General features: G+C 41.7%; 1 protein-coding gene across 2 annotated transcripts; it reads right to left on the reverse strand.

Annotated features, from left to right (window-relative positions):
* Nucleotides 1–22: 22 nt before the first annotated feature.
* On the reverse strand, nucleotides 23–27,975 carry FERMT3 (FERM domain containing kindlin 3). 2 transcript variants are annotated; one of them, XM_072118349.1, is made up of 15 exons: nucleotides 27,852–27,975; nucleotides 22,396–22,572; nucleotides 15,845–16,078; nucleotides 15,640–15,765; nucleotides 12,866–13,037; nucleotides 12,055–12,157; nucleotides 11,843–11,950; nucleotides 8,818–8,949; nucleotides 6,922–6,971; nucleotides 6,140–6,264; nucleotides 5,653–5,759; nucleotides 5,026–5,238; nucleotides 4,810–4,934; nucleotides 4,488–4,629; nucleotides 23–1,084 (listed from the first exon to the last, which is right to left on the reverse strand). In XM_072118349.1, the coding sequence occupies exons 2-15, from the start codon at nucleotides 22,553–22,555 to the stop codon at nucleotides 902–904; spliced, it is 1,980 nt and encodes a 659-aa protein (XP_071974450.1). In that variant the 5' UTR covers nucleotides 22,556–22,572; nucleotides 27,852–27,975; the 3' UTR covers nucleotides 23–901. The 2 variants fall into 2 exon arrangements, with proteins under 2 accessions (XP_071974450.1, XP_071974451.1); XM_072118350.1 differs by having other exon boundaries at nucleotides 22,396–22,566; nucleotides 27,852–27,955.
* Nucleotides 27,976–27,992: the final 17 nt, after the last annotated feature.

Consider the following 27,992-nt stretch of genomic DNA (forward strand, 5'->3'; position numbering starts at 1 on the left):
GCCATGAGAAAAGACATATCAAACCCTACCTAAGGGCCCTAGTAGTTTAGTAGGGTAAAACCTGGTTCCTTTTAACATGGTGTCATTGAAAAATACCACCTTTTTTACAAAAAAACAAGCTCTCATATGTTGGCTAAAAGTATATGTACCATAACTCCCTGATGCACACACAGACAGGAGATCAGATCAACAAGTTAAAAACTAAGGTAAGGTAATTTATTTTATTTTCCAGCAGTAACATGTATGTAACAATTGTTACTAAGTATCAACAATGTCATCCATAGTTTGATAAATGGGCTGTCTGTGAAAGTGTCTAAGGAAATTCACAGGAAATCCACTCTTTGGCTGTAGCAGTCACGTGCCGACATGCATGAAAAGATGTATATTAGTGAAAAGATGGCTACATGACGGCTCAGGGATGAATCTAAACTCTCTGCTGCCTAAGACAAACTATAGAACGGCACCCCTTCCAAGTTGGTTCCCCTTGCAGTGTCTCACATTCATGCTGGCATCGGGTGTCAAGAGACGCTATTATTATCAGGTCCTGCTTTATAGCAGGTGATTGCACCCCTGGTGCTGCCCCCATCTAGCTGCAGGTGTTGCTGCCTGAGGAAAGAGGCTCAGTTCGCCTCATGGATGATGCAACCCCTGTGATGCTTCCACTATTAATTCCTTCTGTCATATTTACAAAGAACTGAAAGGTCCATGAAAAACCTAGCTACTATTATAAGGACAACTATTCATTGGTGAAAATCTAAATACATGGAAACACAGAAGTCGCACTGTTTTTTACAAAAAGTCATAGCTTTACATCAAAACCAGAAATATATACTGCATGTGGATATGATAGCGAGTGAGGTGCAGGTATCATACATGAAAAAAAAAAGTGAAAAGGCAATTCCTAGAGAGCTTCATGCCCCCCAGTAAGTTTATGGAACAAATCTTCATTCAGGCCTTTGGTGCCTCCATCCCTGGCCCTTGTAGACATAAAGATGTAGCCTCCTATATATTCATGGACAACTTTACAAGAAGCAGAGACACAGGTGAAGGCAACATTAATGTTCTCAGTGAATTCAATGGACACCTGAAATGTAAATCAGGAAGAGAATAATTATTTCTAAATGGCGACACAATTACAAGTAAGTAACGAGCACTTCCCCCTCCTGTACATGTTCCTTGGAATTTACATCTAGCATCAAGGTAACCACATAGTAATAGAAACATTATGGCTGCCCTATTCAACAAGTAGAATCCCTAGGCTATATATATATATGTATGTGTGTGTGTTTGTTCATGAATATATATATTTTATGCTTCTCATAAATTTGTACGCCTACTACTGTAAATGTTATGTTATCCATTAGAACTCTGGCCTGACGAAGACACCAATACAGCGTAGAAATTAGTTGGCTGAAAGCTTTAATAAAACCTATTTTAGATCAGAACTTTTTTTATTAAAGCAAAGACAAAACAACGCTTTCCATTTTAGAAGAAAGGACACTGTACATAAACAAATGGACATTTCCAAAAAGGTGGAGAGCTGGGAGCTAAAAGTACAGATGAAGAATGAGAAACAAAAATTAACAGCCCAAGTTGCCCTTACAAGACCCATAACCCAATCCCTGGTCTGGCGCCTTATTGCCTGCAAACGGGCATAATATTTGTGCACATATTGGGGCACATTTACTTACCCGGTCCTGTTGCGATCCCCGATCTGGACTGTCTGACGAGGACGAAGTCCGACGCGATTCACCAAGATCGTGTGCCCGATATCCTGCATGTGTCACTTCCCTGCTCAGGTCCACCGGAGTTCACCTTCTTCCTGGTGCAGGTTAGTACATGTCTTGCGACACAATTTGAATTTTAAATCCCATGCTTAATCCGAATTAGTCGGGTTGTTCGATGGCCACACCCCCCCCCCCCCCCCATTTTGTGTCACATGAAAGTCGTCGTGATTGCGCCAAAATCCGATCATGGATCGACGGAAATGCGGTCCGCGGACCCTTAATAAATGTGCCCCATTGTATTAGAGCTCAGCTCATACTCCTGTAAGATACACTTTGAGGTGTGAAGTGCCCCTTTACAGGACCGTGATCCCATCATTTTCCAATAATCTATACCACCTAACTAGTTGGAAAGTAATGCCAGTTTCTGTTTAAATGCTAGCAATGCTCCTGTTGGTAAGCCCAGTGTGTTGCCAGCGAACGACCCCACAAGATTTTGGGGGGTTTTCCTCTTCAAATAGACCCTATATTCTAACCTAATAATGTTATATATACAGTTTTTGTATTCCCTCATAGTTGGAGATGAGCCCCGTATCCAATGAGAAACAATTTACTTTCATGCTTGATATGGGGCTTTTTGAATTCCCAAACTAGTTGGGCTGTTTATTTCCAATTCAGGCATATTACCAAAAATACACATTTGGGGGGTCAGTACTTAAATGAAACTGGAATACCCCAAACAGTATGGGTAACACTTATGTAATCTAACTCGCTGCATGCCCAGAGCATATGTAGGAAGTTGGCATTGTCATTGTGACAATGAGGATATTGAGATACTGGGCAGATACTAAACCTGTACAGCAGGTCAGGAGTCCTGTATAGATAAGGAACAACTGGCTCAGCCATTGACTATCACTAGGGGACAACTTAGGTATCATGTCCACAGGTCATCTGTAATTCGTCCCATATCATCTTTCCATTTTTGTCAGGCTGGAAACTGGAATTAATTTAAGTATTTCCCCAAAAGCCAGGAATCATCCCTGAGGTCTCTTCTCTCTTGGTGATTTGTCAACAAAATATTCCCTTCGATTGCTAGGGTCCCCTCCCCGAATATAACCGCAAAAACTGGTAAAAGAACCCACCCCCCAGGTCAAATTCATTGTTAAGTTGCTGAAATGTTTTTAGGTGGTCGTCCTGTTTAGTCTGAGCTACTGTAACCATTCTCTTTCGTTCCCATGGGGAAAAAACTTCTGAAATAATTCCGGTAAGCGGGGGTTACACCATTAGGGACTATATTCTGTTACCAGGCCCAGCCTCGTAAGGATCTTTGAAGGAGGCCCAAATGTGAGTCTGCAGTGGGAGGGTAGGTAGCAAAGTGTAGTTAAGTTAAGTGAACCCTGCCTCCAGGGCATGCAGAGAAGTGGGGTATCCCGACCAGCGACAAACTAATCTTCCTGCAATCCAAGGCGTTGCTGAACACCCAGGTATTTGAACCTATACAGCAATTTTACCCAGTTGATAAAGTTCAGGCCCAGGCCTAATTTTTGCAGGACTGCCCATAGGAACCCTCCCCACTCAAAAGCTTTTGCATCGTTGGTCCTCGCCTGGTCAGATGTATGATTACCGCAGACAGACTATTGGCTATGGCCTTCACTACTATCTTAACACCTGTAGACATTAATGAAATGGGCTGATAAAAATCATGAAGATGGTGGTCTTTGTCCACTTTGAGCAGAACCACGATTATGGCCTCCCGCATATATACCGGCAGTCGCCCCTCATCTAACGCATCCGTAAAAACTTTTAGCAATCTAGGCAGTAGGGTATCCTTGTATTGTTTGTAAATCTTTCTAGGCAGGCCGTCTATCCCTGGAGCTTTTTTATTAGGGAGAGTGGCCAGTTATGTCTCCTACTCAATACAGGCGGTCCCCTACTTAAGGACACCTGACTTACAGACAACCCATAGTTACAGACAGACCCCTCTGCCCACTGTGACCTCTGGTGAAGCTCTCTGGATGCTTTAAAATAGTCCCAGACTGCAATAATCAGCTTAAAATTGTCTGCAATGAAGCTTTATTGATAATTCTTGGTCCTATTACAGCAAAAAAATTTGAAACTCCAATTGTCACTGGGGCAAAAAAAAAAATTGTCGGAAACTACAATGATAAAATATACAGTTTCGACTTACATACAAATTCAACTTAAGAACAAACCTACAGTCCCTATCTTGTATGTAACCCGGGGACTGCCTGTAAAACCTTTTTACTCACACATTGTCTAATATATTATTCATCTCCATGATGAACAGATTCACACATTATAAACTATTTAATTTCATAAGTGGCACTAAGTCATTATATTGTCAAGTAACTGAGGCTATAGAGAAACATGCAGCTGCAAGGGTTTCAGTATTCTCCCTTTACTCTATTCTCCCTACATTGATAGAAGAAGCAAAATCACTGCTCATCATGTATAACCTGTATATAATTTGTGTATTTACCATACTTAGAGCTGAACTGAGGTATCTAAACTGCCTCTGTAGGTAAGATGTGTTATTTAATATGTTTCCAGAATACACACAGCTCTTTTGGAGGTCAAGGGAAAAACATATTTTTCGGATTTTGTCCCTAAATTTTTAAGACCAGGGCAATGAATTTAGCTGCTAGTTCTGTATTGCTGGGTCATGTGACGAAATGTTGCCCTGGGGCCCATGAGTCTTTACTTGGGCCCTTGTATCTATTTCTTACAAAAACTCAATCTTACCTGTCTGATATCCCAGTTTACGTTCCACTGCTTCATGTTACTGTACATCCAGGTTTTCACCACATCTCCAACATTCAGGTCTATTCTAATTAACCGGTTGCTGGCAATGCCTAATATCTCATCCCGACGAGCACCTTTGAACCTGGAGATTTAAATATGGAAGAGAAATATAATTGTAAGTGAATAACCTAAATATCCAATGATCTAGTTGGATATATTGGCTATAGGTGTAGTCAACATCAATTAAATAAGGCATACCGTAAAAAGCTATGCATGAGTACAGGAATAATTTATTGAAGGTGTTCAAGAGAAAAATACTAACCTTACAAGGAAGTATGAGAGTCCAAAATCAGGTAGGGATTGCCAGTCCTGTATTAAGCGCAGTTTAGCTTCCATAAGTGTAATCTGGGCAATATTCTGGTAGGCCTCCAGTATACGAGGTGATAACTGAGAAAATCACATAGAAAAATTATAACAGAGACAAGACCTTGATCTACAGAGTGATTTCTAATTATTTTTTTTGGTTTTAACCCCTCACCTGCTTAAGTTTGAGCTTTTTTTGGTACCTTGGTGATACCAGGGCAAGCATGTTGATGGACTCCGCTGCTGAGGTTGATGTTTGCGCATTGGATTTCTGAAGCGTCAAGAAGGATAAAATATTTTGCACTTCTCCATCATAGGATGAATCCCCCATGTTGCGTCCTTTTGCTGCCAGGCGGCATCCAGCCATCCAGCGGGCATACTGCTGTTCCTGAGACCAATGGTTACATTGTGTTGGTTTAGTTTTTGGTTCCAACAACAGGATAATTCACATTTACTAAGGTCTCAACCCCTGAATTCTGCTTCCTTTTAGTACAAATTTATTTGGATATAAAAAAAAAGAAAAATGTGTTGACCGTGGGACATATTTTTTTGTGTTGTCGAGACCTTAAATGGACCACGTTTAATACTAGAGAACATCAGCTTTTTGGAACAGTGTCAACCAAGTCCATCAAGTCAACCATGTCAAGTCAATCAGGTCAACTAAGTCACTTGAGTCAACCATGTCAAGTCAGCCAATCAGTTGGGTAATTTTGGACTTCTTGATTTTAGGTTATAAATTCTAAATATTGGGCAGGATTATTAAATATAAGACAATAATTTCTACAACCTGATTGACACTTACATTTTCACATCGCAGATAAACTTCATTCATTCCTTCAGGAGATGGCACCAGAAGCTTGATACAGAACTTCTGAGAAGCAATGTTGACCTCTGGTATAACTTCGCATCCTAGACAGAAATGTGGGGTCATATTTTTATTATTATTTTATTTATTATTTCTATATTAGTGATGTACCATCTATATTCGGGATATATGTTGATATCCTTGATGCTATGTTGGTGGTATTAGAAAGTGTCCAGCAGTGAAGCATGCTGCATAAAATAGATATAACCACAGAACCCCCTTGGAAGATGACTTGAAGACAATTCATGTAGCAGTTTTATGGCAGTTTTCTAAGTTGGGCAAGGTCCACTGTTAATTCTTCATGAATACAGGGTCATGACTGGATTGTTAAGCTACATCTCCATATTGTATGAATACCAGAGGTTGGTATATTATTTATTGGCAGTAGGGTATTTGGGTTTTACGGTCCACAATACCTACTCACCCTTCAGTGCCAGTAATATCAATGGTTCTCCTCTGGCTTCTTCTTTGTTCTTATAACATGACACGTTGGTGCCTTTCAGCATCACCCAATTCTGTTTGTAGCCTTTTAGAGTCATTTTACGCGGCCTAAAGAATACAGTAAAAGTCTCAAGGTTAAAGACAAACTATAGAAGTACAAAGTCTCCGTTGAAGATTTAGCATCAGGAGGAGTTTTGTAGAAGATCCACTACAAGATGTAATGTCTGTAATTGTCGGGGACTGTAGGGGATTTGCCACAGGCGTCTCCATTTCCATTAGAAAAGAGAACATTCTTAGGGAAAATTTATAGCAGAAATTCACATGCTTTGGATTGAAAATCTTTTTCTGTAGATCCTGATATGTGGCCGGGATGGAGCTGCTTAAAACAATAAACATGTACTTACCTCCGCGGTCCCTCCCGATGTCCCGATACAGAGCTGAGACAGGGGACGGGCGGTCATAGCCGGCTGGCCGGAAGCTGCTTCCATGCCCCTATAAACAAACAGGGGCACGGCCTGGAGAGACAGCGGCGCAGAACACCACGAGGGACTACGGAGGTAAGTACATATTTTTTGTTTTAAGCAGCTCCTTCCTGGAAACATATCAGTTTTTTTAGGTCTCGGATAACCCCTTTAAAATATAATCCATAAAAATCCATTAAATCCAAAAATCCATAAACATCTATAACCAATAATATACTGATTTTCTGTCTAAATCTGCACGGCAAATCCACAGAATATTGTCCTGTAGAAAAAATAGATTTACCTGAATACTTTCAGATATTCCTGGAGCTCCGGCTCAAGTTCAATTCCTTCCTGGCAAAGATTGAGGTGAAAAAGCACATAGTAAGTGATCTAGATGTTTGTATTTATTAATGTTCTACGTTATTAGTTATAGTATTAGACTAAATTTTATTGCAATATTATCAACTATGGTGAATGGCGATTATATACACCACACAGGCTCAGAATGGCTCACCGCTGGTCCCCAATTCCCATAGAAGGCCCCTTCCTGTGATAGCAATATTTAGCTGAAATGGGACCAAGGATTGTCAATAAAGCTTTATTAGACACCTTACAGCTGATCATTGCAGCCTGGGACTATACAAAAGCATCCAGAGAGCTTCACCAGAGGTCACAGGTGGCAGAGGGGTCCGTCTGTAACTATGGGTCGTCTGTAAGTCAGATGTCCTTAAGTAGGGGACTGCCTGTAGAGGCAGATGGCATTAACTAGGACACAGCACACGTAACTTTTGATTTAGAAAGCGCAGCCACATCCTGTTCCCATCCGCCCCGACTCCCACCAGAGGAGGTGGGAGCCCTGCCATAAGTAAGTTATTTTTTTAAAGATACATAAAGGCAATGGCCACTGTATTTAATATTTTATGGGGGCATATATGTAAATCAATTCTTTTGGAACACTACTACCCCCCCCAAGTGTTTATTTACACATAGTGACCCTCAAAGTATTAATTTAGATCAAATGTCCCACCAAAAGTATTTATTTGCATATAGGTCCCCCAAAGAAATGCCCCTGTATGTGAATTAACAATTTGGGGGCGCTATATGTGTCATTGTAGGGGCTATATATGATGATATAATGTGGGAGCACTATGTATGAAAAAATACTTTTGGGGGACATTATGTAAAAATCAATACTTTGAAGGGGCATAATATTTACATACAGTATAGTGCCCCTTAAAAGGATTAATTTATGTATACTGCCTCCCAAACTATTAACTTACATACAGTACCCGCAAATATATAGACTTATATATAGTGCACTGAGGCGACCGAAAAGGTGAACTGTCTCTACATTCATGATGTTGAACTAGAACTTAGTAGACCAGCTTTTCGCTCATCTATTAATGTGCCAAAAATTGCGCCAAAAAAGTTTCAGAAAGCTAGAAGAGCAAGAACAGTTTTATACAGGTGCTATATTACATATTGTAATATATTGATATTGCAAAGTAATTTTTGATATTTGCAAGGGGCACAGCACGATTTTGTTATTTGAGGTATGTTTGATATATTGGTGAGGGGGGAAGCGTAGTCAGTTACATCGTGGAGGCTAAATAATATTGTTATGACTGTTATTTTTAGGGGCACAGTGTGGAGATGCACTGCATAGGGCTGAAGCCATCAGGTAAAAAAAATCTGCTGTCAAGAAAAGGAGAAGTTGTTGTACATTTCTGTGCCCAAAGGCGACTACATGTCGATCTATGATACCACGTCTTCTGCACAGTCTGATCAGAACTATCTAGATTGTGTCAATGAGACAAGTCTGCTTTCTGAATAAGGTGTGGTGGTAGTAGGGGTTTAAAACAAATCTTGAGTTATTAACTGGTAACATTGGTGCTGACACTTACATCCCTAACTACAGCCCAGCCACCAGCAGAAGCCCTTGAGACCAGGGGTAATTATTATCCCCAACATTAATGCCTTGTGGATTTGTGCCGCTATGACGGGGATTTAGAAGTGGATTGTGTCGCACGCGATCGGATTTTGGCGCAGCGGCGCCGGCTTTCATGCAACAGAAATCAGGTGCCCCATCGGGCGCACAATCTTCGTGAATCGGGCCAGAGTGCATGAACGTCGGAACAATGCACTTTGGATGAACTCCTCAGCCGGGTAAGTAAATGAACCCCAATGTCTGACGTACCAGCGCCTCACTGGGAGTCGATGCCTCTAATTTCACTTCCAGATGTGACAGCGCCTCATCCAGGTCCTGAAGAGCAGGGTCTTGGGGCAAAAGCATGGGGTCTGAGGTTGCCGATAGTTTGTTCACATGATACTAGGGAAGCCATAGAAAAAATGAAATATTATTAAATTCGTATTTCCCTGTATGGAAATATTTTATACTAGGAATTTACAGCTATTTTGTCCTGTCCTATAAATCAAATATAATCCTGTAAATGACAGATTCTGAAGGGTAAGTGCTCATAATGCAGATTGTTATGCAGAAATTTGTCATAAAAATCTTTATGAAGTATTTGTGAGTACAGTCAGTTAGGATATACGTTTACATAAACTATTGGTTGATCAAATCTATGGCCAAAGTTTACTCCAAACCTGTAATTTTGTCTTGCTATGTTGTGATTCAAACCATGGACTCTAACTACAGCCCTGCTAATGTAAGACATGCCCCCTGCTCTAGCTCTAGGGGTACCTGACACATTTTAGATCCATATAATGGAAGCCAATGTTCTCCTGAATTCAGTATAATGAATACTTATGATACTGGTGATTCAGACAGTGGAATTTGTAACCAACCAATATGGTGTCACTCAGGTCCCATGGGTGACTTGTTTAGACTTCACATCATGTTTTTCCATGCGTTGTAAGGACACGTCAGGTTGATTCCTGAGGGGTTCTTACAACATATGGCACAGACATATCCTTATACATATACACATCCTTGTATGCTTATACAGTGGGATACATTGTCCTGAATACGGGGAGAAGAGTGAACAGCAGCACCAGCCAGTGATTGGCTGCTGCCAATGTTAGGGGTGTTTCCCCAGTAATGTCACTGTCCAAACACTGTGTGTAGGAGGAGTTATCAGGACTCTCCCTGTCAATCACTTTGTGTGGGAGGGATTATATGGACTAATTTAGGGTAATATGGGGTCATTAAGACTTTCACTGTCAATCACTGTGTGTGGGCAGGGTAATCAGGGCTCCCAGTGTCCATCACTGTGTGTGGGCTGGGCTATGAGGACTCTCACTGTCAATCACTGTGTGTGGGAGGGGTAATCAGGACTCTCCCTGTCAATCACTGTGTGTGGGTGGAGTAATCAGGACTCTCACTGTCAATCACTGTGTGTGTGCGGAGTAATCAGGACTCTCACTGTCAATCACTGTGTGTGTGCGGAGTAATCAGGCCGCTTACAGTTTCTCTTTGCAGTCCTGTCAGATTTTACAGAGTTTTTTACACAGAAATTATCCAAGTTATTAATATATATATATATATATATATATATATATATATATATACACTGCTGTAATATAGGGCAATGCTGGTCACCTGATGGATTTGCTTTAAAAGCTATGGATCATTGATGAGGATTTGTCTTGTGCATCAGCTATATTTTACCTTATCCTGTTGAAAGAGTCATTTACTTTGTATTTTATTGCGGGTGAATGCTCAATTATATTTTTATTCTACCTAAATTGAATTTACTTTCAAGTTTCCAAATGATTTTATAAACGGATTATGGGCACTTTAATAAAAGAGGACTTAATTATCCATGAAAAATTGCATCCTTAACTCCAGAGGGAACAAGGGCATTTATAAAGAACATAAAGTCTTAACAGGAACATTTTCAGTTAATGAAAGTGCTATTACTACGAGTCCAAGAATAAAATGATCTATGTGTACATCATTTCTGAACATTAACATTAAGTGCAGCAGATCACATTGATTATTTTTTAATGAAATAACTTGCATTATATAAGACAACTACTGAGGTATGAAGACTAATCTACTGGCAATATCTTAATCCACTCAAACAATACTAAAATAATCTCTAGAGGGATGATGAGGTAGGCGGTGATAACCCCCAGATCTCTAGGCTTCCTGAAAGTCAGACTTTGACTAAAAGCAAGCTGGAAACCGTATTTGCATATTCCTTAGCCAGAACCCCTAGGAGACAATGCATGGGCTTTAAGACTCTGTATGCACAAAAGGTGATATACAAAATCAATCTCCATATCAAGACATAATTCCTTCCTGACCTATCTCCATGACCAAACCAATTCCCTATACTGTATTGTTGAGATCTAATAACATCAAAACAGTACTGTATACAGTAGAGATTATATTCGTTTTGTAAAAGACTAACTATTTTGGCTATAACTTCACAATATGTCACTAGGTTTTTTGAAAGTCAACCATTAATTCCTTCCTGACCTATGCCAATGGCTTATAACTTAGCCAAACCAGTGTGCTATAGTCCACTGATCAAAACAATGCTATGCACAGCATAGAGTCTATTCCTTTTTGTAAAAGACTGACTTTTTTGGCTACTACCGCATGTCACTAGGTTTTTTTGATAGTCATCCATTAATTCCTTACTGACCTATGTCCATGGCCTATCACTTAGTCAAGCCATTTCTCTATAGTGTACCGATTGAAACAAAACTGTGTACAGTAGAGAGTCTATTCCTTTTTGGTTTGGCTATTATCCCTATTACAAGGTTTCCTCAAAGTCAGTCACTGATTTAGAAGGAGCTGCCTAGTACTGAGGCATAGTTTTCATTTTTCCCACCCTGAAAAATTATTTGCATATTCTTTACCCATGAAGACTAGAACACTCCCTCCATTTTACTACATAAACTTTTAAGAACACTTTGCAACATTAAATGTATGTCTGGCAAACTTAATACTATGCCCTAAACAATGATTTCTTTACTTAGGGGTAGATTAGGAAACTGGCAGAATCCTTTTAAAGTGGCAACATAGCCAGTGCACAGCAATTTAGATGGTTCGGATTTTCACTGATCTGAATTGGGTGAAAATCTCTCAAAATGTTAATTATGTAAAGGAACCAGCTGATTACATTTAAATGTAGTGTGACCCAAATGAAAACAAATGTGGATTTATGTTTTTCCATGTCATATAGAATGTGATCACATATAGGGTAACATCGCTTGGTTTGTATTATCACTGATAATAGAGTAAGTACCTGTAGTGCAGCAAACATCATCATCTCCTCTTCAGTGCACTCGGTTTCCTCTAGAAGAACGGCCCAGCGCGCTTGTTCAAAAAGTAGGTTAATCCGTACAACATCCATCTGTGGGAGAAAATTTTACTAAATCAGTATATTTTCTATGCAGGACCTTTAGTCGGATCTGGAGAACATCTCTACAGAATATCATGTTATATATGTTCTCTCACTTTTGGATCCAAGTTATGAAATGTATAATATTTAAATTGCAGCCATAGCCGGTCCCCTTCCTGGACTCCTTGCTGCATGAGAGACTTGGAGGAATCAAGCCACCTGTATATGAGAAGAGGATATTGTGAGTGTAACTATATAGAGCATAAAGGGCAGTGCACAATAGCTGTTTGGCACAAAATGCACAATTTTTTGGTGTGATAACTAGAGATGAGCAAGTATACTTGTCCGAGCTTGATGCTCGTTCGAGTATTAGCATACTCGGAACGGGTCGTTGCTCGGACGAGTATTTCCCCTGCTCGAGATCAAGCATTTAATTAAGAAAAGACAGTGAAGAACAGTGAAGAATACAAAGAAAACAGTGAACGCAGTGAACACAGGATCATTTAAGTGAAGAACACATTGAAAGAACACTGAAGAACACATTGCAGATGTTTCCATACATATATTGTTCTTCACATACTATTGTGGAGAACATCGTTCTGCATGCGAGTCTTCGGATAAGTTAGCAGATGTATGGAAACATCTACAATGTGTTCTTCAGTGTTCTTTCAATGTATTCTTTCAGTGAAAACATCTGCAAACATCTGCAATGTGTTCTTCTTTAGTGTTCTTTCAATGTGTTCTTTCAGTGAAAAATGCTGGAGTCTCCCATTGACTTCAATGGGGTTCGTTAGTCAGGACGAGCACTCGAGCATTGGGAAAAGTTTGTCTTGAATAACGAGCACTCGAGCATTTAAGTGATAACTAGTGATAACTAGTGATAACATGAATATATTTCCCCAATTGTGAGTGTGCTGCAGTTCATACCTGGCGTGCACCGCAGTTTTATCAGTCACAGAAGTGGCCTTGTATCGTTTCTGTATATCTTCAGGAGTTAGTCCGATTTGGCAGACAGATAAGGCTCTGTAACATTCTTGTCCTTCAGGGGAACCAATAAAGTGTGGTGGTACTCCCCCAAATTGTGTCTGTCCTTCTCTGGCTGGGAGAGTGGTAAATTAGAAGGCGTAATGGAAAAATCTAATTAAAGGTGTCAATTATGTAGTTAAGTTAAGTAGTTCTCACAAAAATAACACTTATTCCTTATCCACGGGACGGGGTATGGGACTGGTCTATGCAGGTGTGACGGACCGAAATTCTCTTGAAGCGTCTTATACCAAATGGCGTGCAGATACAAAAGCTTGGCCTGATTCCATTCACTTATGTGAGTATACTCGGCCGAGATAAGAGATAGGCAGAGGCAGGCGCGTGCATTTGCTGCATTTCTCTTGTGTGTCTTAAATAACACCTGATGAAACTTGTGTTCAGTTAGCAAATTGAATAATCCTCCAGGACCCGTGATGACATCATCACAGGTCCTGCCATTTAGGAGAAATAGCAAATGTGCTGTCATCCGACAGGATTAAGGATTGTAAACCAAGCACACTTACATACTGGTGTGTGCCCCCTCTGGCAGGATTTGCTCTTCTTTTAGCTACTTAAGACCCTGTTTTTACAAAAAAAAGTTTTTAAAATTATGCAAATGAGCCAGGCTTCATTGACATCTTTTGAGTCATCTTATGAGCCTCAGGCTAATTTGAATAATTTTTAAAAACCTTTTTTTTGTAAAAACAAGGGCATAAGAAGCTAAAAGAAGAGCAAATCCTGCCAGAGGGGGCACACACCGGCATGTAAGTGTACTTCGTTTACAATCCTTCATCCTAGTGGTAGATGTCCTTTAAAGCTCAGCAGCATTTTCTGTAATGTGGCATGCATTGCTTTACATGGTTATAATTTTTGCACACCTTAAACAACAAATTGATTCTGAGATTGTCTTTTTGTTACATTTTGTTACCAAATATTTGCAAATGCGCATGTGTTTTTGTGTCAATATATTATGAAATTCATATGTTTTTATTTATCTATTTTTCAGTCAACAAGTTTGAAGGAGCATTGTTTTCTTTTTTATGTGACAGAATCACCGGATATGGATTGTTTATGGGAAGTGGATGAACACTGTCTTTCTGCTCAGCATCTTATGATCTATAATTACCTACCTAATGGTAGGACAATACCTACAATTCACTTTCAGTAAATACAGGCAGTCCCCGGGTTACGGACTAGATAGGGTCCGGAGGTTTGTTCTTAAGTTGAATTTGTATGTAAGTCGAAACTGTATATTTTATAATTGTAGATCCAGACAAAAAAATGGACCAATGGGACCAAGGATTATCAATAAAGCTTCATTACAGACACCTTACAGATGATTATTGCAGTCTGGGACTATAGTAAAGCATTCAGAAAGCTTCATCAGAGGTCAGAGGGGTCTGTCTGTAACTATGGGTTGTCTGTAAGTCGGTTGTCCTTAAGTAGGGGACCGCCTGTAATTGATATTGTTTGGCTAATGAAAAGTTGTACAATTTTCCAATATACTTTCTTTATCCATTCCTCACTGTTTTCCAGATCTCTGTTTGCTGTCATTCTATAGGATGCTTTGTTGTTTACTTCCTTCTGTTCTCATTATATCCCTGGTCATGTGATGTCACACAGGTGCACAGCTCACTAGTATCACAGAGAGTAATCAGAGCTGTGTGCTATAACGAGCCGTGCACCTTTGTAATTTCACATGACCAGGGGTCGTGGTTTATCCACAGGAAGTAAACAATGAAACTTCCTGTTGATTGACAGCAAGTAGTGATCTAGAAAACTGTGATGACTTTATACAGAAGGTATATTGGAAATGTTCATTAGACAAACAATAGCAATTATTTGCTAAACATGAACAACTGGCAACATTGTAGGTGCCCTTTACCATATTATTATGCCCATATGCAATGTGTCCATGGAGATAATTATACTAGAATATCTGCTTATTGCCAGGCTCTAGTAATCGTAAGTAGATTAGAAGAGGAGGATCAGAATATAAAAACATAATGTAACGTTGAAAATAGGATTGAACCCTAGGGCAGTGGTGGCGAACCCTTTTTGTGGGCACCCGGGCCATCGCCCCAGCGCACCAGACAGGACTCAAAGAATCTTCCTGCAGTTCCAAGCAACTTAAAAGATGCAGTTTTCAGTCATATTTTGATACTTACTTTGCTACTTGGGACTGTCGGAAGAGGGAGAATTAGACAGGGCCGAATTATCTGTGTACAGAGGGAAACTGGAAAGAAGCTAAAATGATGAAAATTTTCCATCTTTCTACTGTGTTTCTGTCCTCAGGAGGCCAATATGATTGAAAGTTGTTGAAAAACAGGGAGCAATAAGTCACTGCTTTAATTTTTGGTTGTCACCTCGCGATAAATAAGGGGGGTTTTGGGTTGCAGTTTGGGCACTCGGCCTTTAAAAGGTTCGCCATCACTGCCCTAGGGGATGTAAAAATAACACCACCATATATTCATCTCTCTCTGGGGTCACACTGGTCTGGAGCATTGGAGAGAGGTCAGTTTAGGTTGGTTGTTATTTTTAAACGCTTTTGAACCTAAAAAAAAAAAAACAATTTAGTAGAAGAACTAATAGTCAATGATTTTTATAGCACTTCTCTTTTAACTTGGGTTTATCTAGACAAATCCAGCATATGGATCTAGTTGTATAAGGTGCATTACCGACTGTGGGCTGGATGGAAGTAAGGTCAAAAATTTCTTGCGTCACAGAATCCTTATCTTTTTTTTTCTTTTTTTCTCGTTCTTCGGGAGCTTTTAGGAAAGAAAGTTCTTCTGGATGCCTGATACCTAGAAGAAGAAAAATTCAATAAGTATTCGGGATAATCCATAGATAATGTAGGACAAACTAAAAATAGCAGATACTTACCAAGTATCTTACAGACCTCAGCGCATGCGCCGAATGTGGTGCTGGAGAAGCAAACACGGATCCTAATCGACCGCTGGTTTGGTAAAGATAAGATGACGGGCTTGTGTTGGGGCATAAAATATAGAAGGGCGTCTGCCAGGATACCATATTTATCCAAGGCCCAGTTAGTTCTAAGCAACCACTGACGCTTCTGCTTCCACCATAAGCCATGATCAGACCAATCCTTGGCGATATCTATATTACAAAAGTAACAAGAAAGAGAGGAAAATATAAAATTGGTAATTTGACCTATCATAGTAAAAAAATGAATTAGTCTTACCGGTAATTCCATTTCCTTTAGTCCACCATGACGGCCCCACCTGGAGGATGACCCCTTGACCTCTGTGGGGACAGGAAGCAGAGAAGTTAAAGGCCCCACCCCGGCATCCATACTCCAGTGTCTACCAAATAACTACACCGGCTTGGATGCAACCCGATTTATTGCCTGTTATTATGCACAAACAATTAAATCAAACAAGATTTTAAATAAATTAAATCACATAACCTAGGGTGGGAAAAATATATGGGCCGTCATGGTGGACTAAAGGAAATGGAATTACCGGTAAGACTAATTCATTTTTTCCCTTACGTCCCCATGACGGCCCCACCTGGAGATATACCAGATGAATTATTTTTTAGGGAGGGACTACGGCCTGTAGTATCTTTCTCCCAAAGGAAAGGTCCATGTTATTCGGAATGTCCAGCCTGTAATGTCTAGCGAAGGTAAGTGAAGAAGACCAGGTAGCCGCTTTACATATCTGTTCAATTGTGGCTCCTCTTCTTTCAGCCCAGGAGGTAGCCATCGCTCTTGTGGAATGGGCTTTTACGGTATCTGGTGCCGCCTTATTTATAGACTCATAAGCCTCTCTGATGACGGTTTTGATCCATCTGGATAAGGATGCTTTTGAGGCCTTTCTCCCTTTGTTCTTCCCTTGGAATTGGAGAAGAATGCCAGGTGATTTCCTTAGCGGATCTTGGGTTCTGGCAAAATGAAGGTAGGACCACTTCCTGATTGCGGTGGAAAGCTGTGCAAACCTTAGGAACAAAGTTTGGGTCAAGCGTTAAAATGATCCTATCATCCGAAATTAAACAATAAGGTTCATTTATAGATAGTGCCTGAATCTCGCCAATCCTTCTTGCGGTAGTAATTGCAATTAGGAAGGTTGTTTTCAAAGTTAGATTTCTAAGGCTTACAGATTCAATTGGTTCAAACTGAGGCCCAGTAAGAAAATTTAGCACTAAGGATAAGTCCCAGGGAGCCACTGAAGGTTTCACTGAGGGCCTGATTCGGATAGTTGCTTTTACAAACCTTTTTATCCATCTATGGTTAGCCAGGGATGAATCAAAGAACACACTCAGAGCTGCAATCTGGACTTTGAGGGTACTTGTTTTAAGGCCCATGTCGAACCCGGCTTGCAGGAAATTTAAGATCTGAAAGATATTAGGAGAGGATTGATTGGGGACTGCTGGACCACAGAAAGAAATAAACTTCTTCCATATCTTCAGGTATATAGCTGAGGTAACTGGTTTTCTACTAGATTGTAGAGTAGAGATTACCTTGTCAGAAAGGCCTTTTGCCCTCAAAAAGCTCCTTTCAGGATCCATGCTGAGAGCCTGAGATCCTGTGGATTCGGATGCAATAGTGGCCCTTGGTAGAGTAGATCTTTCTGAGTGGGTAGCATAAGAGGTTCTGCTAGAGCCATCATCTTCAGGAGCGGAAACCAGCTCTTTTTGGGCCAGAAAGGAACGATCAGGATGACCTTGGACCTGTCTCTCTGAATTTTCCGAAGAACTCTTGCTATTATGGGGAGAGGAGGAAAGGCATATGCCAGAGAAGCATCCCACTTGTGGCTCAATGCGTCCAGGTTCGAAGTGGTCTCTGAATAACTCAGAGAGTAGAAAAGATCCGCTTTTGTATTTTCTCTGGTGGCAAACAGATCCACTACAGGCATGCCCCACATCTGGGTTAGAAGATGGAACACTTGCTGGTTCAAACACCATTCGTTGTGGTCTAGTTTTTTTCCTGCTCAGAAAATCTGCCACCTTGTTGTCCCTTCCTCTCAGATGGACTGCTGATAGGGACTTGATGTTCAATTCTGCCCATGAGAATATTTCGCTCGAGATGTCTGAAAGGTCTGGAGATCTTGTACCCCCTTGATGTTGAAGGTAGGCTATCGTCGTGGAACTGTCCGATAGGATTTTCACGTGTTGACCTACCAAGAGATGACTGGCTGTCTTCAGGGTTTCCAGGACTGCTCTCAGTTCTCGATAGTTGGAAGACATTCTTTGAATAGGAGGAGGCCAGCTTCCCTGGAAGAAGGACCCTGCTATGTTCGCACCCCAGTCCTTTTGACTTGCATCTGTTTGGACTATAGATAGGGGCCAGGGATGCCATGGAACCCCTTTCTGTAGATGTGCAGGAATGGTCCACCACTCTAAGGACTGTTTGACCACAGGAGTAATGCTGATATAACTGTCCAGATGTAGGGGATCTTTGTCCCATGATTGCAGTATCCAGCCTTGCAGGACTCTCGTATGGTTCTGAGCCCACTGGACACACTGGATGCAAGACGTCAACTGCCCCAGGAGCTTCATAGCATCTCTTATGGAGCATCTCTGGCGATGAAGAAAATGGTTGACCTGACATACCAGGCGTTCTGACTTCTCTGTGGGAAGATAAGATTTCTGGTTCACAGAGTCCAGGAGGGTTCCCAGGAAAAGGATCTGGGTATTTGGATGCAAGGCAGACTTCTCCCAGTTTATAATCCATCCTAGATCCTGTAGCGTCTGGATTGTAAAGTCTCTGTGTAGAATAAGCTCTTCTCGATTTTTCGCTATTATGAGTAAGTCGTCCAGGTATGGAACGACCAGGACTTGATGTGTTCTCAAGAAGGCTACGACCTCTATGATAATTTTGGAAAATACTCTTGGCGCTGACGCAATCCCGAAAGGTAGAGACCTGTATTGGAAGCATAGATTTTTCCCTTGTGGTGAGACTATTGCGAACCTCAGAAACTTCTGAGACGGAAGGTAGATAGGGACGTGGTAATACGCATCCTTCAGGTCTATCGTGCACATGTAGGCTCCTGGATGGATCAGTGTTACTGCAGATTTTATTGACTCCATCTTGAACTTCCTGTACAAGAGATGCTGGTTCAAGCCTCTGAGGTTGCAAATCATCCTGTGGGATCCATTTGGCTTTTGAATGAGAAACAAGGGGGAGAAGTGACCGCACTTCCACCTTTCTTCTGGTACTGGTGTAATTACGTCCATCTGAATGAGTTTCTGGACTTCCTGAAAAATTAAAGCAGTCGACTTTTGAGACTCCAGCCTGGTAAGGATAAACTTGTGGGGAGGAAGAGAGGTTAGTTCTAGCTTGTACCCTTGTTTTATTATGTCCAGAATCCAAGGGTTGGATGTGATCTGGGACCATCGTGCAAGGAACCCCAGTAACCTTCCTCCCACTCTGGCGTCATTGTTTCCCAAATGAGGTTGAATTACTGGAGCTAAGGAGGAAGCCTCTACCTCTACCTCCTTTTGGATGGCTCCAGCGCCCTTGCTTGCCTTTGCCTCTGTATGAATTCTTTCGATCTCTAAAGTCCTGAAAGGGCTGTTTTCTGGGTGGCTTCTTAACCTCAGGAAACCCTTTCTTTTTGTCCGCTGCTTTCTCCAAAATAGAATCAAGTTCGGGACCAAACACAAATTCTCCTTCAAATGGAATGCTGCAAAGTTTGGACTTTGACCTGAAATCACCACTCCATTGTCTTAACCATAGCGCTCTTCTGGTTGCAATGGACAATGCCCCTTCTTTTGCCGAGAACCTGACGGATTCACCAGATGCATCGGCAATAAAGGCAGTAGCCGACTTTAAAGTTGGAAGAGTCTCTAGCAGGAGTTCTCTAGGGGTGCCTTCCCTAATGTGATTCTCCAGCTCAGATAGCCAGAAGTACATTGTACGGGCAACCGAGGTAGTGGCTACATTAGCTTTTAGATTAAGCATAGTAGACTCCCAAGCTTTTTTAAGCAAACAGTCAGCTTTCCTATCCATAGGGTCTTTTAGCTGGATAGAGTCCTCAAAGGGCAGGTCAGTGCGCTTTGTTAGTTTTGTTACCTGGACATCAACCTTGGGAGGTGAATTCCAGAATTTAGTATCGCTTTCGTCAAATAATAGACGGTTCCTGAACTCCTTAGACGCAGAAATCCTCTTTTCAGGATCTCTCCATTCTTCCTGAATAAGTTGTTTGAGAGTATCATTGATGGGGAACACATTCATTTTTTTTTGGGATCTAAGGATGCCAAACAGCTCATCCTGAATGGATCTAGCTTCCTCCACTTCCTCAATCTTTAGAGTATCACGAATAGCCTTAAGCAATTGGTCTAAATCCTCAGAGGAAAACAGATATCTGGATTCCATTTTTGAAGCGGATAGAGAAGTGGACGGCTCCATTTCTAGAGAATCCCTAAAGGAGGAATTATCCTCTGAGTCAGGGTCTGAATCTGAGGCACATATTAGAGCCCTTTTAGGTGGGGGCTAAGAGAGGCTATGGAGGAGGCTACAGAAGACTGGACTTCTCCTTTAATGAAAGAACGTATCTCTTCCATAAAACCTGTTCGCTCTTCTCTTAGAAGGTTATCCAAACAGTCCTTGCATACTGTTTTTTTATAATTAGAATTAAGCCTTGTATTGCACATGTTGCATTTACGACAGGCTGATTTCTTCCCATCTTTAGAGGGATCCTCACTCCTCACTTTCTCTTTCGGCTCCTGCCAAGAGAGAAGTGACAGCTTAGTTTTACAGGGGATATAACATATATATATGAATAGAGCCCCAACCCCTTTAAATCTATAAGACACTCACTGGGCCTGTAGACAGGGGATCTGATACAGAAGATTCCATGGCAAGGACCTCGCTAGAAAAGATAGATACTTCCATGGGCCCTATAAATCATAGGTAAGGGGGGCTTATTCACATACAGCAGTACAATATATAGCAGTATCAAGTACATTAACACATGAGCATCATGTACAGTACCTTATCGGCGTAGTGGTAGGCGATCTAGACCTCAGAGTCAGAGTGACTACCTGCGACCAACCTTAATTTTTGGCGCCGCCGAGCCCCCAAACGTCACTTCCGGTGCGACCGGAAGCCATGTAAACCGTGCGCTGGAGCACCTGACACCACTCCGGCCTTTCAGTGACCCAAACGTCACTTCCGGTGCGACCGGAAGTCTCCATCGAAGCACGTGACCGGAGCCACCACGTGTGCTCCGACTTCCGGGTACCCTGGAACTACGCGGAGTCGGGGGTAGAGCCGGCACAACAGTCCCCTTATGGAGCCAGGGAGGGCGCGCGATGCGCCGAGGCGAGGTCCGGGAACTGGCAGGGTAAGGGTCAGGCCCGTGCCTGCAAGCTTGTGCTCCCCCCACTGCCCCACCTGGAGGAGGCCTGTGAGGAGAGATCCATCTCTGCTCCCTGCCCTGTGTAGGGACAGGAAGACACTGGAGTATGGATGCCGGGGTGGGGCCTTTAACTTCTCTGCTTCCTGTCCCCACAGAGGTCAAGGGGTCATCCTCCAGGTGGGGCCGTCATGGGGACGTAAGGGAAAAAAGGTTAGAAAAAGACATCAATCCATCAACCTATACATTATATTGCATTGATCCAGAAGAAGGCAAAACCCCAGGAAGGCCAAAGCCAACCAGCTTGGTGAATCCTGGTCCCGCCCCAAAAATTTGGAGAGAGATGGTGATGTCAGAGAGCCAGGGCTCAGAGAGTGCAGGGCGTGAGCTTTCTGTAAGCTCTTCAGGTGGGACCAGGACGGACTATAACAATGCAGTTAATTTATAAATTAAAAGACGCCAGTGACACTTCCTTTCCCCCCTGCTCCCTCAGCACTTCCCCCTCCCACTGTGTGCTGAAACTTTCACTGCTGCAATGAGATTACATCCGGCAGAGGAGGAGGGAAAAGCTGGCACACAGTCATAGTGCCTGGATCTATGAGTAAGTGCTCCTGATTTCCTTGCAAGCACATGTCAGAAGAGTAGAAAGGTACCTTTTAAATTACTATAGAGTGAAAAGGGGAAGACTGAGTAAGTCACCATGGGACCTACAAGGTCAGATGATCCATGCATGGTTCACCTTGGATTTACTCTGATTACTCCTGTGTACCGCATTGAGCTGGTTACAAATTCATTTTATCTCTTTCATATACAGATTTTCTCTATGAAGTTATTATGTCTATTTCTGTAGTTGTTGCTACCACTCCTCTTCAGTGACCACGGGCAAAACACTTCTTCCTCTTTCCCATCACTTAAGTTATTTTTGTTTCTTAAGTGTCAAGCCTTGACAAGGATAGGAGGAAGTAATAACCATAGAGAGGCCTGGACCATGAAGATTACATTTCAGGAATACTCAACGGATACCACAAGAGTGGAGCGAGCATAAGATGTCAAAGCGGACAGCGGTACATGGAAACTTCAGATGTTAGCAGTGTTACGAGCTAAAGATGAAATTACCGATTTTCTCCACAAGTTGTAACATGACTCCTCCAATGTGTTGTTCACCGGTCACTCGGAGTGTTATTGGATCAGCATCTTCTCCTAGGTCCTCCACATGGACCTTTAGCTCCCACGAGGAATCTATATATTCTCCACTGGCGGTCTGTATTCCTGCCATTTTCAGTCCACCTGCCGCTATTGAAATAAAATATGTATAATTATGTGTTTTTAAAAATAATATTTTTTTTGTCTTTATGTGACTCATTATGTTCATGCAAAAAAAAATCTACCATCAAAATCCATCATGATAAACCAGGGACACTTGGATAATCCAGGCAGCGTGACTGTGGTAATCTTTTTATATTCTAAAATCAAATTTTAAAATTATGCTAAGGAGCCTAGAGGGCTTCAGGGGGTGTTACCAAAGTCCTCAGTGCTGCAGATTCACAGTTCGTTACAATGAGCAGAACATGTCTCACCCAACCTCCTGTTTCTCCCTCCTCTAACTACCTCTGTAACACAGCAGCAGCAGGAAGTGAGGGGGGAGGGGAAGACCTGCTTTGCACATTGTAACAGCCTGTGAAGCTACAGCAAGGAGGGGCTCTTGAGGCTCATTACCAGAATATTAAAAGTTAGTAAGAGTAAGTGTTCCTAGTTCATGATGCTTTATTTTAAGATTATTTTTAAGAGGGTTGTCCAAGTGTATAAAATTTTTTATTCCCTTCTTATGCCCCATCCAGCCACTGGGTGAGGAATCTCCAAAAAGGGCGGGTGGGTGATCATTTCAACCAGGTGCGCAGAATCCCATAGGAAGAGGATCTGATGTGCCCTGTCATTTAAAGGTTAGTGGCTATCTACACTCCTCCTCTTCCAGCCCTAGTAGTCCATCCTCTACCATAGGTCAAAGCAGATTCTCTCTCTCTCTCTCTCATATTATATATATATATATATATAGAGAGAGAGAGAGAGAGAGAGGCGTGGTGTGGATTAGTGGTATAAAAGGCTGAAGAAATCTGAGCACAATCATCACCTGTAATATTTTAGATGCCCTTTCTACCTGTGGTTGATGAGTACTGTAGTCACTGGTTAACCTTCTAGTGTGTGAAATAATACAATGCCATTTGGTGTGTTATTGTAAAATTGAATTGTTAGGGGGCCCATACAAGGGTCTGTATTTGCTGAAATTTCCCATGGCAGATACTGTAAATACAGCTGTGAAGGGGGAAGATTCAACAACTAGTGGCACGTGCCCACTTCCCCTTAATCCTATCTGAACCTGATACATATATCTAGGGCCAGCTCCAAGTTTCAGAAGGCCCCTGGGCGACAGAGCTTGAGTAGGCCCCGTTACAGTGAACTCACGTGGCATTGATTCCTAATGTACAACCTTATGTGAGCACCCCAGCAGCCCTTGGTATGCCCAGTGCTGGTCCTACATATATCACATTATATAAGAGGAGAGAACTACAAGCCTCATCATGCCTAGAAGGCATTAAATAGTGATGCTACAATAAGAGATATCACAGACTCTCCACCACCTCATATGGTGTAACCATTTTACAGGTCCTTCATCCAGTGCTTTTTCTGCCCACCACTAAACTCAGCCTACTCACAGGTCCTTTAATCAATACTTATCTTCTCCATTGTAGCACCTGGACGCCCTTTAACCACAGTTTTAGCTGTACCTACTTCACATTTCATGTGACCGCCCCCAGACAGTTACCTCCCTGTACTATGCTGTCCAACAAAAGCCCAATACATAGGCTTACCAATATCTAACAATACATAAGTTAAAACTTATGTAAACAGGTGTCAGTGTTAGGTATTAAATATGCCATTATATGATCTATGACTAGGACTTCTGACCATGTCCTAAAATGGAAACTGTGAGGGTCATTTACTAAGGGCCCGAATCGCGTTTTTCCGTCGCAGTACCCGAATTTTTCCGTTTTGTGCCGATTTTCCCTGAGTTGCCCCGGCTTTTTGGCGCACGCGATCGGATTGTGGCGCATCGCCGCCAGCATGCGCGCAACGGAAATCGGGGGGCGTGGCCGAACGAAAACCCCATGGATTCGGAAAAACCGACACATTTTTTTAAAAAAAGTGTCGCTGGACACGCGCTTACCTGCACCCGGCTTGGTGAAGTTCAGTGCATTCCGATGTACTTCAGCGCAGCAGCGACACCTAGTGGACGTCAGAGGAACTGCCTTAGTAGACCCGAATCCTCCACACACAACGCGCCGCTGGATCGCGAATGAACCGGGTAAGTAAATCTGCCCCTGTATGCCTAAAATAATGTGTTGCAAAAAAACTAAAAGGGCGTTTTGGAAATAACATGAATATATTTTTTGGGAATCAAAATTATTTTCATCCACTGACACCAATCTGAGATCTTAAAATTAATCTTTTTTAAGTTCCACACAGAGACTTTATCTTGCAATTCCTCTTCATTACACAATACATCTATATCCTGTATATAGCGTATATACTGTACATGGATCTGCTCTCTTAGTCTCATTTGCAGATTTGGCTGAACAGGTGTCATGTTCTATTTGCAGCTAGAAGGAGGAACAGGAAGTGTCTTTGATCACGAAAAAAGCGTTGTGCAACACCCCTACCAATCCATAGGCATGCTGATAGTTTCGAAGAACGCCCTCTCCAGGGTAGGAGCTGTCTGAGGGAGTCGTGAACCCTCTATGATGGTTCCAGAACCTGGTAATTATGTAAGTGCAGCGGCAATTAAGTGTATTAACCAATGAGTTGGCTGTATTGTAAACTGGAGTGTGATTGGAGAGGTGCTACCACCTGACCAAGGGAAGGATAAAACCCCCGGATAAAACTACCAGGATGGTGCTTTATTTCTGCAGATTACTCTCCATGCCCACTCCAGTACCAGAATCTTCTGTTGACCGTTTAGGCCCGTTGCCTGCTACCTGTTCAATAAAGAACTGTGAGATGATTTGCACAACGTTACCTCCGTCTGATCCCTGAATATGGCTGTCACCACCACGGGCTTATCTATTTATCTATTATTAGATCAATATTTTCCATAGCCCTGACATTACATCCTAATAATATTCGCTATATGATCGTAAGCATGCACACAGCCACACCTTTCACAGGAAATGCTATATTTCCTCACATGAGCATTGCACACTAGCTAGCAGAGGAGTAGCAGGGTGAGACAAGAGGTTTCTTAGTCATTTGCATAGCATTCAGTATTGCATGGTATTGCTTTGTCATAAGCCAAATAGGATACATTGCATTGAGCATTAAGCCACCTATCCATATACATAATAGGGGATAAGAGTCAAGCTTGTGAGTCCTGTGTGCATGCACACCACCAATACGTTCATCTCTATGGGACCATAGAAGCCTAACCCCAGCAGTCCTGAATAAGGTATCAATGCATAATTATTCACTTTATATTGATTCACTGATGTGAATATTATCCTCTATCCTTTGAGAATAATGTAATAACAGGAGTAATGAGCTTTTACATCGCTAAACTATCTGACTCCTGAAGAAGGGTATGAAATATCCTTTCCTGCATTCTCTTTAAAGGGGTATTCCCACAAAGACAAGATTGTCGAATATACTCAGGATAATGAAATAACACATTCTTTAATTCAGTATTATTAGGATAAATATAGCATTCCAATTCCAACCTGTCTCTAGCAGTCCTTGTGTATACAATGTCAATTAACCTGGAATTCGACCGTACATTCTCTGACTTAGGGTCAGGCAGGGCAGATTCTCCTCATAAATAGCTTCTCAGGTCTGCTCACTGCAGTGTTTCTCTGCATAGGCCCCTCCCCCTGCATTCCAAGACAAGCTCACACACAGACACTTCCTGCCGGCAAGCAGTAGTGTGAGGAGACTAAATCTACAGATAAGATCTTTATAGCAGTGGAGGGAGTTATAGCAGGGCTAACAGTGTTTGTTATGGCTCAGATGTAGCAGAGCTGAAGTGTATCATTGTGTGTTAAATGCATCTCATGGATGTGTCAGATACTAGGCAATGTTCAGAAGCTAAATGAAGTTGTATATAAACCTGGACCCTGATAATCTAAGCACTTTTCAGCACACAGCATCTCATAGCAAGGGAATAATGTCGTGTCTCAGAGGGTCCCCACCCACACTCTGGAATTTTACAATGACCATCACTGAGCTAAAACAGCAAACTGATTAAAATTGTAAAGTAAGGGGTTTATTTGGTAAACAAAACTAGAGGATTACAATTTGAGAACTTTCTTTCATGGGAAAACCCCTTTAATGTTAAAACATGCCTATTTTCTTGTTAAAATAATTCAATACAAATTCATATGCAAATGAACTGAAAAGGGTTATTTTTCTCCTGAAATTAGTCATTTATAGAGGCTGTAGTGGAAGCGTCACTTCAAACTTACCCAGCATGGGTCCTATGGCAGCTAGAACTATGAATCGGGAATTAGATTACAGGAGATACAGTCTGTTAAAGACAGTTAACCCACAGTCCTAATGTGATTTAAAAGATTCAATTTAAACCTTTAATATGACACCAGACTTAACACCACCTTTCCAGACTCTAAAGATGACTTATCTCAGCAGTGGCATTACTAGAAGCTGATGGGCCCCAGCGCAAAGTCTGTGCCAGGCCCCCTGACTACAATGTATGGTTTATTGTAATAGTCTTCTCATATGGGAAAGTGACACCATAAGGACCCCCTAAACCTCTTGGGCCCAGGTGCGATCGCAACCTCTGCACCCCCTATAGTTACGCCCCTGTATCTCAGTCAAAAAACTGAGTTATCTATTCTCTGCTTTTAAAGGGGTTAAATATAAAAGGGGTTAACATAAAAAAGAAATGCTAGAAAGGACATTTCACTGTAAATGCTTTAAATAAATATTTTAATAAATACTTTAACCCAATTTTGGAACATCAAAGTATGTCTGGCATTAGATGAAGAAAAAGATGGATTTAAGCAAACATACATCTGCCAGAAGATACATCTGCACAGCTCACCCCCTCCCCTCTCCGTAGGTATACACAGCACACAGTTCTGTATTCCGTCGAAAGATAGGACACCTATCTTTCTACGGGCTACAGAACGGTGCTGCTCCCATACAGTGCCGTCAGGCCATAGAAGTGTATGGGGGACGTATAAACGCTGTATATACGTCCCCCATACGTTACTGTAAATGTAGCCTTAAGCTGTTCCAAAGATTCTTCATTTAAAGAACAGCAGAACAGAACTGAAAAAATTGACCTTCACATTCAGGAACCAGTGACCCTCGGTGCCTGGAGAGTTGAAGAGGATGGCCAGGATGTGCAAAAAGTTTCCAATCACAAGTAAAAAGATACAAACTACGCACTAGTATAATCTAATGATAATGTATCCATAGTCTTTCTCTTAAAGTAACATGGCAGATCCTTTTATACTACTATTACTGCTATTTTCTGATCCCCCGCAATGCAATGAATAAAGTCTTACCGTCTTCCTTGGCTTCTGGTTGGGTTTGTTGGTGGTTTTCCCGCCCGTGTTGGTTCGCAGAACCCTATAGTACACAACTCATGCAGTCACTTCTTTCAGCGACTCTTTGTGAATTGTCCCCTCCCTCCTCTTTCCTGTCAC

The sequence above is a fragment of the Engystomops pustulosus genome, chromosome 7, assembly GCF_040894005.1.
Source record: "Engystomops pustulosus chromosome 7, aEngPut4.maternal, whole genome shotgun sequence".
NCBI lineage: Eukaryota > Metazoa > Chordata > Amphibia > Anura > Leptodactylidae > Engystomops > Engystomops pustulosus.